At 39.2% G+C, this 13,137-nt stretch overlaps 2 protein-coding genes across 7 annotated transcripts; one reads left to right on the top strand and one right to left on the bottom strand.

Annotated features, from left to right (window-relative positions):
- Nucleotides 1-2,847: 2,847 nt before the first annotated feature.
- On the bottom strand, nt 2,848-6,207 carry stpg1 (sperm-tail PG-rich repeat containing 1). 3 transcript variants are annotated; one of them, XM_020597705.1, is made up of 8 exons: nt 6,189-6,207; nt 4,777-4,901; nt 4,589-4,690; nt 4,176-4,355; nt 3,971-4,079; nt 3,691-3,859; nt 3,405-3,595; nt 2,848-3,045 (listed from the first exon to the last, which is right to left on the bottom strand). In XM_020597705.1, exons 2-8 carry the CDS (start codon nt 4,843-4,845, stop codon nt 2,972-2,974), a joined length of 894 nt encoding a protein of 297 aa, XP_020453361.1. In that variant the 5' UTR covers nt 4,846-4,901; nt 6,189-6,207; the 3' UTR covers nt 2,848-2,971. The 3 variants fall into 3 exon arrangements, with proteins under 3 accessions (XP_020453361.1, XP_020453360.1, XP_020453362.1); XM_020597704.1 differs by lacking the exon at nt 6,189-6,207 and adding an exon at nt 5,547-5,678; XM_020597706.1 differs by lacking the exons at nt 3,971-4,079; nt 6,189-6,207 and adding an exon at nt 5,547-5,678 and having other exon boundaries at nt 4,276-4,355; nt 4,581-4,690.
- meaf6 (MYST/Esa1-associated factor 6) lies at nt 6,022-10,532 on the top strand. 4 transcript variants are annotated; one of them, XM_020597707.1, is made up of 9 exons: nt 6,022-6,316; nt 7,097-7,212; nt 7,342-7,429; nt 7,532-7,577; nt 7,668-7,860; nt 8,993-9,022; nt 9,513-9,546; nt 9,652-9,693; nt 10,087-10,532. In XM_020597707.1, exons 1-8 carry the CDS (start codon nt 6,227-6,229, stop codon nt 9,670-9,672), a joined length of 618 nt encoding a protein of 205 aa, XP_020453363.1. In that variant the 5' UTR covers nt 6,022-6,226; the 3' UTR covers nt 9,673-9,693; nt 10,087-10,532. The 4 variants fall into 4 exon arrangements, with proteins under 4 accessions (XP_020453363.1, XP_020453364.1, XP_020453365.1 ...); XM_020597708.1 differs by lacking the exon at nt 9,652-9,693 and having other exon boundaries at nt 6,037-6,316; nt 10,087-10,106; XM_020597709.1 differs by lacking the exon at nt 8,993-9,022 and having other exon boundaries at nt 6,042-6,316.
- The last annotated feature ends 2,605 nt before the right edge of the window (nt 10,533-13,137 follow it).

Genomic DNA, 13,137 nt, shown 5'->3' with positions numbered 1-13,137 from the left:
TTGGTCCCTTAACAAGTGGGAGGCACATATGCAAACTGTTGTAATTCCTACACCGTTCACCTGATTTGGATGTAAATACCCTCAAATTAAAGCTGACAGTCTGCAGTTAAAGCACATCTTGTTCGTTTCATTTCAAATCCATTGTGTTGGTGTAGAGAGCCAAAAATGTTAGAATTGTGTCGATGTCCCAATATTTATGGACCTGACTGTATGTTCCCCTCAGGTTTCATCTACCATCCTCACTGCACCAGTATGAATCTGTTGATGACCTTACAGTTATCGCAGCTCTTCACTTACAAGTAAAAAGCAAGAGTCTACAGCTACACTAGCAGCTTTGGGAGGCAGTGCTTTGAACTAAGTGCTAATGTCAGCATAGTAACATATTATCAATGTTAAGATACTGATGTTAAAACTGAAAACTGAAAATCTGATCTGATGATTGTGCAGTATCACAACCTCATGGGTGTACTAAACACTGGCACTGCCATGCATAAAGCTGTGTCGCTACTGTGACTAAAAAACTAAATATGATGAACAAACAGGACAGGAAAATCCCGAAATGGTTTTCTGGGGTGTTTAATTATTATTTCATTCTACCCTCATGTTCTGATTCTCAGGGTTCCATAAATACAACATGTGCCTTTAAATGTTTTCTGTAAGACTCATAAAATGGCAGCAGAACAAACTGTTCCTGCAACCCACTGATGTACTGCCAAACAACAGACATAAGCTTAAGTTGACATGAATAGCTCGTCTTTAGCAGGGCAAATGAGTTTCACTGGATTTCTCAAACTATTATCAGTATAATTTAGAGCCAAATCTAATAAATGTGGTTAGAGCACTCAAATGCACAAATAAAAAAAGATTTTGAATCACAAAGATCAACAAGCGAGTGATTCAATTTGTCTATAGCCTTGAACAAAGAACTTTTTCAATAAGACGTCCTTTGAGGGCGTGCACGTCCACACTCGCCTGCACCTGACTGAGACATGGGAGGTTCATAGGGCCTCACATAAAACCCACAGAGGCATGTGGTTAATTGCTTCTCCTACACACATAACCAAAAAAGCACCACGAAAAGAGTCTAACCCAAAAGGTCTGCTTAAAACATTTGTCTGGATCACCCCTTTGTGCTTGACCAGGGGGAAGAGCACATTTCTGTCTTCAAAATGAGTTATAAAATGCTATTCTCACTGTTAAACAGTGGTTAGGTTTTACAAGGCGAGTGCACATATTTGGACAGCACACTGCTGAAGTCAGAGTCTGAATATAACTACAGCTGCTACAGTGTGGGAGTTGAGCACGTCTGCAGTTGGTGTAGTTATCGAGCATAGAGCTGGGAAAAATTTCCATCTGATTTCCTGCGAGCGGATGACACCGAAGTTTAAAATGGAGTGCATCTTCTTCTCTTTTTGCAGATGGAAACAAGCAAGCACACGTGTGGTGCTAATAACAACTCTTTGGCACCATGTTGTCGTTTAGCTCAGTCATTCCAAGAAACGAGATATCTCTGCATGAAATTAATTTCCATGTTAGCAGCTGCAAATGTGCCACCACCACCACCACCACATTTACATGAAACTAAGCTAACACCAGCTGCTGAATGTAGCCTCATGAAGGCAATCTGAATCCCTCCCAGGAACAATGACAACTACTATATAGAGGGGTAATCTAATTACAGAATGTAAATACATTGAATGGAGGTTAAATGGAGATTAAATGAACATAAATAGTATTAAAAAAAAACTGTTGATTTCATGAAAATCTGCAACAACTGACCACTTGGGGGCAGTGATAACCAGTTGTGATTACATTACATCTCAACTTTTAAGCTGACATGGTGAACTTACTTATGATTTTTCTGTCCACCTGGTGGATGTAAATCTAATATTTACTCTCCTTTTAGTTGTTTTTCGCCTCTACCAACTCATGAGCAAAATATCTGGCTCCTTAGCTGCAAAATGCTCCCCTATGTTCACCAGCCAGTCTCTAAGTTTGTCTGCTGTTTGGTGCTGAGCAGGTGGTGTAGTGTGCTTTAGAGCTGTCTTTCTGTGAACAGCTGCCTGCTGTGATCCAAAACATTGCTATGAGAGTAATGAGTGAACACAAACAGTAAATCTGCAGGCCAGACAACTACACAATGTCCTGAAATGGACTATAACACTCTGCAAAGCTGATGGGAGCTGCAGAATCAGGTACGAATTCTCATTGCTACAAGAGATCCCTTTTACATTGTCACATTGTTTTTACATTGTCATTTGATAAATTGTTACTATAAAAATATTGATTACAAATCAATTGATAAATCAATCTATATTCTCATATAAATGATAAAAAGTAAACGTACATGTCAAAAAATGAACTACTGCTTCATAACAATCAAAGGTGTGTGTTACAGCTATATACCATCTGATGAAGGGAGTGACTCATGCATCCATTTGTCTTTTGGCTTAAACACCATCCCCGCCTCGTGCCCAGCCAGTTACATTGCTCACATACAAAGGCACGCTCCACCCTTCTGTCTGCCCTCTAGCAGCTGGCACAGAGGTGTCATCTCAAGCTCTCAGCTGCTACTGTGGTGTACCAGTAGCTGCACCAGCAGCTGTCGGTAACTGCTATATCATCTCCAGATTGCATGATCAGGTAAGTTTGGGGAGGAAAAAACTTTTGTGTTTTAAAGTTTTCTGGCATTCCCTTTCATTGCCATTATGGATAAATACTGAATATGATTTGTCTTATCTCAACAGTGTTATATCTTATTGGTCTACTTATATGTAGAAATAGAGTAAATAGTGGCAAATATTTCATTTTCCTCCTTCTTTCTCAATAAATACTCATCTAAAAAAGGCATGTACATGCACATTTAATCACAAAGAGACAGGGCCTTGCATAGGAACACTTTGGTACAGATAATCACATTTTACATGTGTGACAGTTTTATATATCTGCAGTGCAGGTTTCCTTAAGGGCTTCACACAGGAATCCAGACTTTGGAATCACTGTAGAAGAAGGACTGCTTTGATAAAATCTGTGGATCATAGAAACCTGGAAAGAAGGAGAGAAAGTTTAACTTAATGCTTTCACTTGCAATCATATGAGTAACTGAAATGCTCCACTCAAATTAAAACTTATGTGACTACAATGAGTAAACTAATGAGCTAAAGCAAAGTGAGTGCCTCTGCTTCTATTTCAACTGTGTTCAAAATTATAAAATGATGAGCGTATATATTTTAAATCGAAACCACAACCTGGTGTTTTTTTCCCTCACTGTGTATTAGGGAGCAGAAGTATGTTCTGTAATGGCAGTGGAAATATCCCAACATCAATTTGGCAAATAATAATCACAAAAATAAGAAAAATACCAACTAATAACCGAGTCTTTGTTGCTGTTTTTTAGGCATTACCTGGACCTGGATTAGTATCGGTCCGTGGGTTTAGTGGTATCCGTTCAGTTCTGGATGCAAATGCAGCAGTGGGCATGGGATGCTTTGACGGGCTGTTGTAATTGACAACGTCATACTGCCCAGGGCCTGGCAAGGGTGGGTCCTTAGGCACAATCAGAGGAGGCGCTGATATTGCCAAATAATAACCCCTCCTTAAAACACAATTCATGGAAATTCCATTTTAGACTATCACAAAGAATTAACTAGGTAATGCATAGACAAACCTGCAAGGATTATGTGTACTCACGGGAGGATGGTCCTCTTCACTGGTGTGGGGGTCCGATGGGGAGTGTAGGCTCCTGGGCCGGGCACATGGTTGTTCATTGGAACAGGGATTCTCTGAGTTTTTGATTTGAAGGGTGACGAGACTGACTTGGAGCCGTGCTGGATAAAGCAGTCATTTACCTCATAGTAGCCTGTAAGAAAATTATTATGTGAGAATAAACATAGTAAGAACAAAAATAAAAAGGGACTAGGAAAAAAACTATAAAATGAGACTATGCATGACTAGAAACAGTGGTAATTACATGGTGATGGCACATTTTTGTTTGGGTAAAATGAGTCCCGTCCAGTTTTTGAGAGAAAAGCTGATGTACCAGCCACTGCAGAAAGTCTCTCTCTGTTACCGCAACTGATCTGCACAGGAAGAAGAACAAGCAGCTACACATTATCTAGAGGATGCCCATTCTCAAAAGTTGTCTCTAAAGCTACTTTCATAATTCACATACGTACATCATACTGATTTGGTGCTGGAGTAGTATTTTTCGGACCATTGTGCTGCACAGCCACAGGCAACCTGAACACCCTCGAAACTCCAACGTTGAAGTCATACCTGTCAATAAAGGAACTCTGTATGCTGTATGCATTGGGTCCTGGGATGCCTCTCTGTGGGTAACTGTAACCCCTGGCAGCCTATTAGAGAATATGATATGACAAAGCAATTTTAATACTGATGCTGGTGTATTCACAATCAGCAAAATCTAATCTCAGCATCAGGGTGATTAAAGTCATATTCTCTCTGTACTGTATACTCTATTTTGTGCCTGGGTGGTGAGTTTGAGGTAATTAGACTCAGTATAGCCACAATCCTGGCTACAGCCCTGCTAAGTATGAAATCCATGAAACTGCTCCATATACTTTTTGACCTTGGATGGAACAAAGCCTGTAGTGCCTTTCTTTGAGAAGGATGGACTTTTGACTTCAGCACTGGAAATACAGCCATAGCTGCCTGGTCCTGGATTTTCATTCTGAAACAAATATTTGTATAGATTGTCATGCTTCTGTTTAGCTTTTTAATTATTTATTCATAGTTAAGAGGAGTTCAATTCCCTACCAGACAGACGTATGAGGGAAATCGTTTAGTCTGAGATGAAAACCCCTTCTTCTCCTCATTTTTTATCATCACTGTTTCATAGTTTGTTGGTATGGAGGATGAGACTGTGTATGCTGGAATCTTATCTGCAATAAAATCAAAATAACCATTATGTCACATTATACAGTGGCAAAAGTAAGCCCTTTACTGTATGATTTTCTGCATTGATTTGTGGTAAAATGTGATGTCACAAGTACAGACAAACAAAATTAGCTTAATAAGACACAAAATATTTTCTGCAAGCTTTTTATTGAACAAACATTCAAGAGTTTTTTTTTAAATTATAAATTAAAGTAGCTCTGGCCAACACTTTCATTCTTATTCACTGACTGAACTCCCTGTTTGATAGGTCCTGGCTCCAGTTAGCTTTAGTTGATGTCAAGAGGATATGAGGTTAGGAATTCACATACTTTTTTCAACCTACACTGTGAATGCTTGAATAATATATTCAGTATTGTCAATTTATTGATTTGTATGTTAGCCTACTAGTTCATTCATTCATTCAAACTTTATTCTGGACACTAAGAGAAAAATGGTCCAAATTAAAGACAAATATATACATATTCAAATAGAAGCACTACAATAAAATACCAGGAAAAAGACTCACTATTATAACTTAGCTAGACGAAGATCTGACAATATTTTAAGACAACACTATAGTTTAATGAGGTTTACTTACACTAATTTTCCTTATCTTAGCTAAAACCAAATTAAGTTGAATTTAGACTCACTTTTATTTCTTCGGTACATGTTTCCCATTGTTCATTTAGATGAAAGGTAGAAAGTTACCGCTGCAGTTAGTAAATCTTAAGCCATTAAAAACCTCTCGGGTGTTGTAGCAGTCCCATGGCGTCCTAGTGTTGCTATGTCAACGTAAACACAAATGACCACTTGTTGCCAGGTTGGAGTGTTTTCCGCTTACGGAGGACGTTTAAGGCCATGGTTAAGTTAGGATTCTTCAAAGTTCTTAGCCCCGGATTGCAGAAATTTATGTCATTAATTTAGTAGTAATTCAGTCAAAATATATTTTCTAAACATAGACATACATAATAGACATTTGGTACAGTCAATGTTATTTTCTGATATAATTGTGTCAGATTTCGATTGCAAAAAATGCCCAGATTATTGACAAACACTCCTGCAAAACTTGCATCAGAATAATCAGATGTTTTCTTCTGTATCAAAATAATCGACTGATAGTCAGTAAACCAAACGTACACCGCAAATAGGTTACTTTTCTTAGTCAAATACAGCCTGTGTCCAAATTTAGCCATATATGAATCTGGCAACAACGATTCAAGCTGACGAGATCTTACGACCTAATACCGCCACCTCTCGGTAAAGTGGGAGTTCATCGGGCGTTTTATACAAACCAAATCGCCCGTTTTATTTCTAGATAGCTCTATCCATCATGGCGATGCACGCGAAAGCGACTCCACCACAGATCCCGGACACCCGCCGGGAGCTCGCTGAACTGGTGAAGAGGAAACAAGAGCTTGCGGTAAGTTCATGTTACCATGATTTTGTCCAAAATGAAAGCGGCAATATGTATTTTACCATGTAGAAATGCAGCTGGCTAAATCCTAATTGTAACGTCAGCTAACATTTGCCTCAGAATGAGTATATTAGCCGAGGCCTAAGTGCTAAGCTAATGATAGCAACTGCTAACTTTGGCTCTCAGTAGCGCCAGTAACTCTGCTAACTTGGCAATACTGTAGAGCGCGTAACTCAGTGCCTACTATTGTCTTAATATATCTGACGTTGATTCTGTCCGCACCGTTAAAATACAACACTGGTGTTAGGCTGCCTAATACATTTTAATTTGAAACCATTAGCATTTTACAAAGTAGTTGCTGTTGCGTTATTGACCGAGTATGCTATGCTAGCATAGCTTCACCACCGCGGAGTTTGGCGAAGTTCTCGCGATATATTGCATTACACATAGTCCAGAAGGCATTACAAGGAAAATGTTTGGTGTCTAACCCCGGTCACTTAAAGACAATTAACCGTTTTTTTTAAATAAAATTATTAACTTATACTTCTTAGTCTTTTTTCTCACCCAGCTTCTCGCCATTAAACTTGTAGTTAAGATATGTTAGGTTGTCTGACTTGAAAATCTTGCCTCTTGAAAAGAAGTTCAAGTAACTCAGATGCTTTTTGAAGTATGACAGTTATTGAACAATAACCTACATCAAGTGATGTCCTGTGTTATAAAGATTAAATGTGTATTAACACAATTCTGCAACACATTAAACCAAGTTTGTTTTGGTTCCTATCCTAGGAGACGCTGGTGAATTTGGAAAGACAAATATATGCATTTGAAGGCAGCTACCTAGAAGATACCCAGATGTATGGCAACATCATCAGAGGATGGGACCGATACCTCACCAACCAAAAGTACGCATCAGATGTGAAACTCCCAGGCTCTCTGCATGCTTGTTGGAAGTGTGCCAAAAAGTGCTCCTAAATAGTCAGAATCGTGGAATATCAAAATAGTTTTTAAATTTTGTTTTGATTTTCTAACAGGAACTCCAATAGTAAGACCGACAGAAGGAATAGGAAGTTCAAGGAAGCAGAGCGTTTATTCAGCAAGTCATCTGTGACATCAGTTGCAGTAAGTCTCTCTCTTACTGGACTTTTTCACACCATGCATGAGTTTCTTATTTGCAAATAAAATACAACACAGTCTAATAATTGCAGTCTTTTTGACTTGCAGGCAGTATGTGCACTCGGTGGGATTCCAGATCACATGAATGAAAAACGTGAGTTGCCAAGCAGCACTGAAAGTTTCTTTCCTCACTAGTCTTTGGTGATTTGGTACAGAGTCTTAATTGTTGCTTGGGTCCCAACAGGTGAAGCAGGCAGTGGCACAGAAAGTGACACTTCTCCAGATCTCCAGAACCAAGAGAACGAGCCCAGCCAGGAGGACACAGAGGATGTGGACTCGTCGCTGCAGGACCTAAAGCCTCAGAAGGCCACCTCGTCTTCCTCCACAGGCAGCCATCATGGAAGCCACAAGAAGAGGAAGAACAAAAACAGGCACAGGTACAAAATCATGCTCTGCACTAAAACAACATTACTGTAAAACCTGTATACATGCAGCAGATTAGGCCAGATTTCCCCCTGACCTTAAATTGGTACCATGGCTAATCCATTAAGCACTTTAGACACTGCTTTCTGATTCAAATTCAGACACATCCTCACAGACTGACTTTGAATTATGATAAATTAATTGACTTTTGAATACAAAACTGCACAACTACATGTAATAATCAGTAGGTGAGCCCATGGTTTGATCCTAGGCAACTCCTGCCTTCATGTCAGTGTCTTGGAGTGAGACCCTGACTCCTACTACTAGTTCCTGATGGTTAGACTGGTAGCTCACTGCCATCAATCCCGCATCAGATTTCCACTGTGTGAAATGTAATTAATTAAGAAATGGCAAGGGTTTTCAAGCTCTATGACTCATTAAGGTTAAGCATTGTGTACTTGTGACATCTCATCAGAGCTTGTGGCTTTAGTATAAACATCACTGTTGACCAAACAGGGATTTTATTTTATTTTTTCCCTTTCCTTCTCAGGATGCTTCATTTGAGGAATTTTTAGAGGTGAAAGTATCCAGTGTTTTACAAGAAAAACCAATTTTAGAGGAAAGTCTGACCGTCCCTTGTTTTAATGCATTGTCCAGGGAAACAAAATATTTTCAGGCAAATTCAGTATGTTGTTCCTTCTTGTCTCTTTAATCTTCTTGGGAAGCTCTTAGTTTGAGGGATCTTGACACTAAGATTTGGAAACACAGACTACAAAGTGTGTGTGTGTTTAGCAATTCTAGTTTTGTCGTTCCAAGAGTCAGTGTAGTTGGATTAGGTGAACAAGGGGCTGGTCAAGTAGAATTGCTGTTTATGCTACCATAACACAGAGACATCTAGTAAGCTGCTTTGTGGCACTTATTGTCAGTGTATTACCCACCTATCTAATGTGAACCTGTTTTTCTTGACTCAGACTTCACTGTTTCTGACTACATATTAACACAGCAGGTGCTCCTCCTAACACACTGACGGAGCGGTTCTCTCTCTAAGTCTGGACTGCAGTGTTATGTAGACGTAGGGCTTTAGACTCAGGTTGGTGAACTAACAGCTGCTGCTCTCTTCCTTCCCCTGATGCTGCTCCCCCCCAGCCCCTCTGCCATGTTTGATTATGACTTTGAGTAAGTTTGAATTTTACTTCCTGCTCCTGTGGGTTTTACATTCTGCCTGCTCTAAACTCCCATCCTTAGCCTTTCCACAGTTTTGTTTCTGCTCTGACTGCTTATGTTGTTCTAGAGTATGAGTCGAAGCCTGCTAGTAAAGTCCTGCTGCATGCCAAACACTTCATTCTAGAATTTTAAATGCACATCTGCATCCGGCACTCTAAACTCCATTATATTTTCTTGCTTGTTATTTTCATGTCTAATTTTAAGTGTGCTTCGTCAAATCCAGCAGTTAAATAAGACATTGCTATTTTTGTCAGATGTTGGGTTGACTCCAGATTTGTGCACAAACAAGAACAAACACACGGGCATTTAGTGTTCTTGTTATGGGCTTGGTTTTAGACTTCTTCGTGGCACAGTAGTGGCACCGCTTCTCACCACAATTCCAACCAGAACCAGGTTTGTTTGTGTTACTGTAATATTTAAGGCGGTCTTACTTTTGTTGCAGGTTTGACATGAAGGTTAACAAGAAACCAAGAGCTGTAAGTGGCGTTCTTCTGCATTCTGCATTCTCTCACACTACTCAGCAACTATTTTCTTAACAGATTAATCATTTCATTTTTTTTTTTTCCCCCAAACAAAAATAGTGGAACACGAACACCATATGATCTCAGGTTCCTGCTTCTCAGGTGAGATGATTTGCTGCTTTTCTTTGTCATAGTAAAATATCTTTGGACTGTGGGACATTTAACTGTCATTGTGGGCTCTGGGAAGCTGTGATGGAAAATTTTCTTTTCTCCACTGTTTTTGACATTTCATAGACTACATTAATTGATTAAAAAAGATTTCTTCATATTAATCTGCCTTGTTTTGTGCACCCACCCATCCTATTCATTTTACTCTTGTCTATGACAAAGAAACGCTTTGAATCCTCAGGTCTGAGAAGCTGTAACCAGCCAATGTTTGGTATTTTACCCCAAGACTGATAATTACTCCATTATTAAAACAGTTACCAATAAATTTCTCTTTGACACTTTTTGCTTCAATTTTTTTCTCATTATTCGTCCTCTGTCCTCCTGTAGGATTATTCAGCCTAACAAAAGCGAATGGAAAATCTGGACACAAACAAGGATACGTGTAGAGAAACAAGATTTTTGGACTTTGTGAACTTTGTATGCCTTTTTTGGTTGTCATAGTTCAGCCTGTACTGTGTGTATTGCTTGAAACATTCCCCCTGCCACCGACCTTTGGTCATGGTTAAGGTTTTGACCTACAGATTAAAGTAGAACTGTGGTGTTGCATATTACTTGCCTAATGAGGCCCACTTCCAGTAACACAACATCTTGTATAGTGTTGAAAAAGACTATTTATTGTGTAGCTAATTTCCATGTTTCCCAGTGTAAGAAAGTTTTGCTTTTTGTTGAGCGTCACAATTGAATAACCCCTGAATATCAGATTCTTGTATTTTACATGGTTTGTTTTGCAAATAAAATAAACTCCAAGAACATGAGTATGTCTTGACTTGTTTAAGAACATGACCAGGGTCTGTGTCCGTTCACTGCTTTGCTGTTCACTCCATCACAACAGTTAGGGGACTGTTGTATTTTGAGAAGTGGCCAATAAGTTGAGGCCTGCCACTAATAATCGTTGTCAGTCACTAGCAGACACAGTGAAACTTTAAATGTTGGCCGGAGTCAGTATAAAGTTATATTACTGAACAGAAGGATCCAAATATCATTAATGTCTTTAGAGAATAGCCTATGTATTCTTTTCTGACAGTTCTTGGTTTGTTTTTATAAAAACAGTTACTTGAGTAAACAGGTGGCCTGATGACAGCACGGTGCTGGACACACACAGTTGCCTGCACTTTGTCAGTTGTAGATATGAAAATCCTAAACTGTTGCAGCAAATAGATTATTTAAAAGTTTGGAAAGTTGTCACATTGGTAACTGTGAAGTTAGATCTTAGAACATCGATGCTGATCTATGTACAGTCATGCAGTACCCCCAGTTTGTCACTAGATGGCACCACAATACATGGTTGACTACACTGTTGGATACTTGACATCTTCATATTTATTCACGTTAAAATTCAATATTTCAGAGATCAGTTGTGAAAATTGTAAATGGCATTTACTTGATATTTGATTATATTTAGACATGAAACCTACAACTAATATAATTTACAGTAATTACAGAACTTTATAAAGAGCATATTTGATACAAAATGCACAAAGTGCATGCGGGGCTATAGGTTACTGTGCATACGTTTTTAAGTTGAGTTGCAAGTTTTCTTAAATAACGGTGGGTGGTCACATCCTCAACCACATCACAGTATTAAGGACTAATATGGTCCTGAGCAAAGATGAATTTGGCATAAAAATGAAGGTCTTCCAAGTTTATTAAAACATATAATTATTTAGTAACGTAAAGTGTAACATAACAAAAATGCTCCCACTTTTATGATCAAATGAAAACTTTGGCCCTCTTGTAACTTTTCATATAGTCAAAACTGAACTCATCCAAACCTAACAGCATACACCCAATCAATTTCTGAATTATTTGTCCTACTTCAGAACTAGACTTCACGGGGGCCTTCACTTCTTTATCTGGGTTGGTGATTCATCTAACTTGGGCAGAAGTAATAACAATGCATTATGCATTAACACAGGTTTGTAGACATGCTGTACATTTTTCTCTCTGCAGTATTACTGCCTCACCTCCTCCCACGTCTAATTTGGCCATCCAACACTGTTACTGTTGAGGTTGTGGTCTGGTCTTGGTTACACGTCACCCTATTAGTCACTCACAAGTCACATTCAAAATGCTCAACATGGCCTAATGCCATGTGGCTGGAAACTCAGTCATACAAGAATACATTCCACACATTTAACCTTGGGGTGTGTGAGTAATAATAAGGCATGCATGTACGATATGTGTGAGGCCACTTCATGCCTTATCTTTGTTTGATTTCCTGTCACTTCAGGGAATTAACCACTGAGTTGATGGACACCAAACATGGTCCCTGTAGTTAAATGACTCAGCTGTTTGGCAGTTTAATGGAAGACAATGTTACATTTACAAATACTTGTGTCTGTTTGAGGCCTTTCTTGTACTTATGAGTCCAAATTAGTAATTTACAGCAAACAAGAAAAGTGCAAACTATAGCCCAAAAATCAATCAATAACCAAGAATGCTTTATCAACTTATTGTTTATATATTATTTATCAGATATTTAATTCACTGTATTAGCCAGAATCTGGCATTTCTGTCTGGTTATTCTGTCTGTAATCAGTTTTTAAACTGGCAGACCAATGTCACCACATGGTTCATTCAGAAGCTTTCAACTGGGTCACATCCACCTCAGCAGATCAAGCTAGCCCAGCTATCATGTAATTTTCCAAGTTCAAATTTCCTCACCTCAGAGCACTTCTCGACCACATTGCTGGACAAAATTCCACCTTCTGAGGAAGATCATGTGATAGGATTGAAAGCTCCAGAACAGCTATTAAATGGGCCTTGTGGAATGATTTGCCAGCTGCAGTTTCCAGTGTCAAGAACAAACCTTCTGTCTAGAATGTATTATTTGCTTCATGTAACATGTATGTTACTTCAATGTCACCATCATTACAACAGTGCAAATCCCAAGGAAACAGAATGAAGTGAGATGAGTCCTTGATGATACTACACACAGTCAACTAGGTACTATGCAATGAAAATACTGCACCAGAATGTAGTGGGGTGACAGCTACCCCCCCCCCCCCCCTTCTGTGGCCTGTCTGCCAGAGTAATGTCATCTAATTACTTTAACATCCTCCGCCAGCAGAGTCCAGCTGAGTCCAAGTCTCAGTCGAGGCTGAGCAGGAGGACATGAACTCTTAAATACTGACTGAGGAGCTTCAACCTCATCCTTCCTCCACCTCCTCCTCCTCCTCCTGGGACTAAACAAGACTGCTCTCTACATCCCCACAAACAAGGTCAAACATATTTCAAGACGAGTCATGGGAAAAGCTCAAACAAGTAACAGCACCACAGGGCACTTTTCACTGGAGTTGATCTCGTGATTAGATTTTAACAGCATATAAAAACAGGCTTGTTGCAGCGAGTTGACACTAACGCGGTTATAAATGATGA

Source organism: Monopterus albus, unplaced genomic scaffold (genome assembly GCF_001952655.1).
Source record: "Monopterus albus unplaced genomic scaffold, M_albus_1.0 scaffold34.1, whole genome shotgun sequence".
Lineage (NCBI taxonomy): Eukaryota > Metazoa > Chordata > Actinopteri > Synbranchiformes > Synbranchidae > Monopterus > Monopterus albus.
This window is presented reverse-complemented; position numbering and strand designations above follow the sequence as displayed.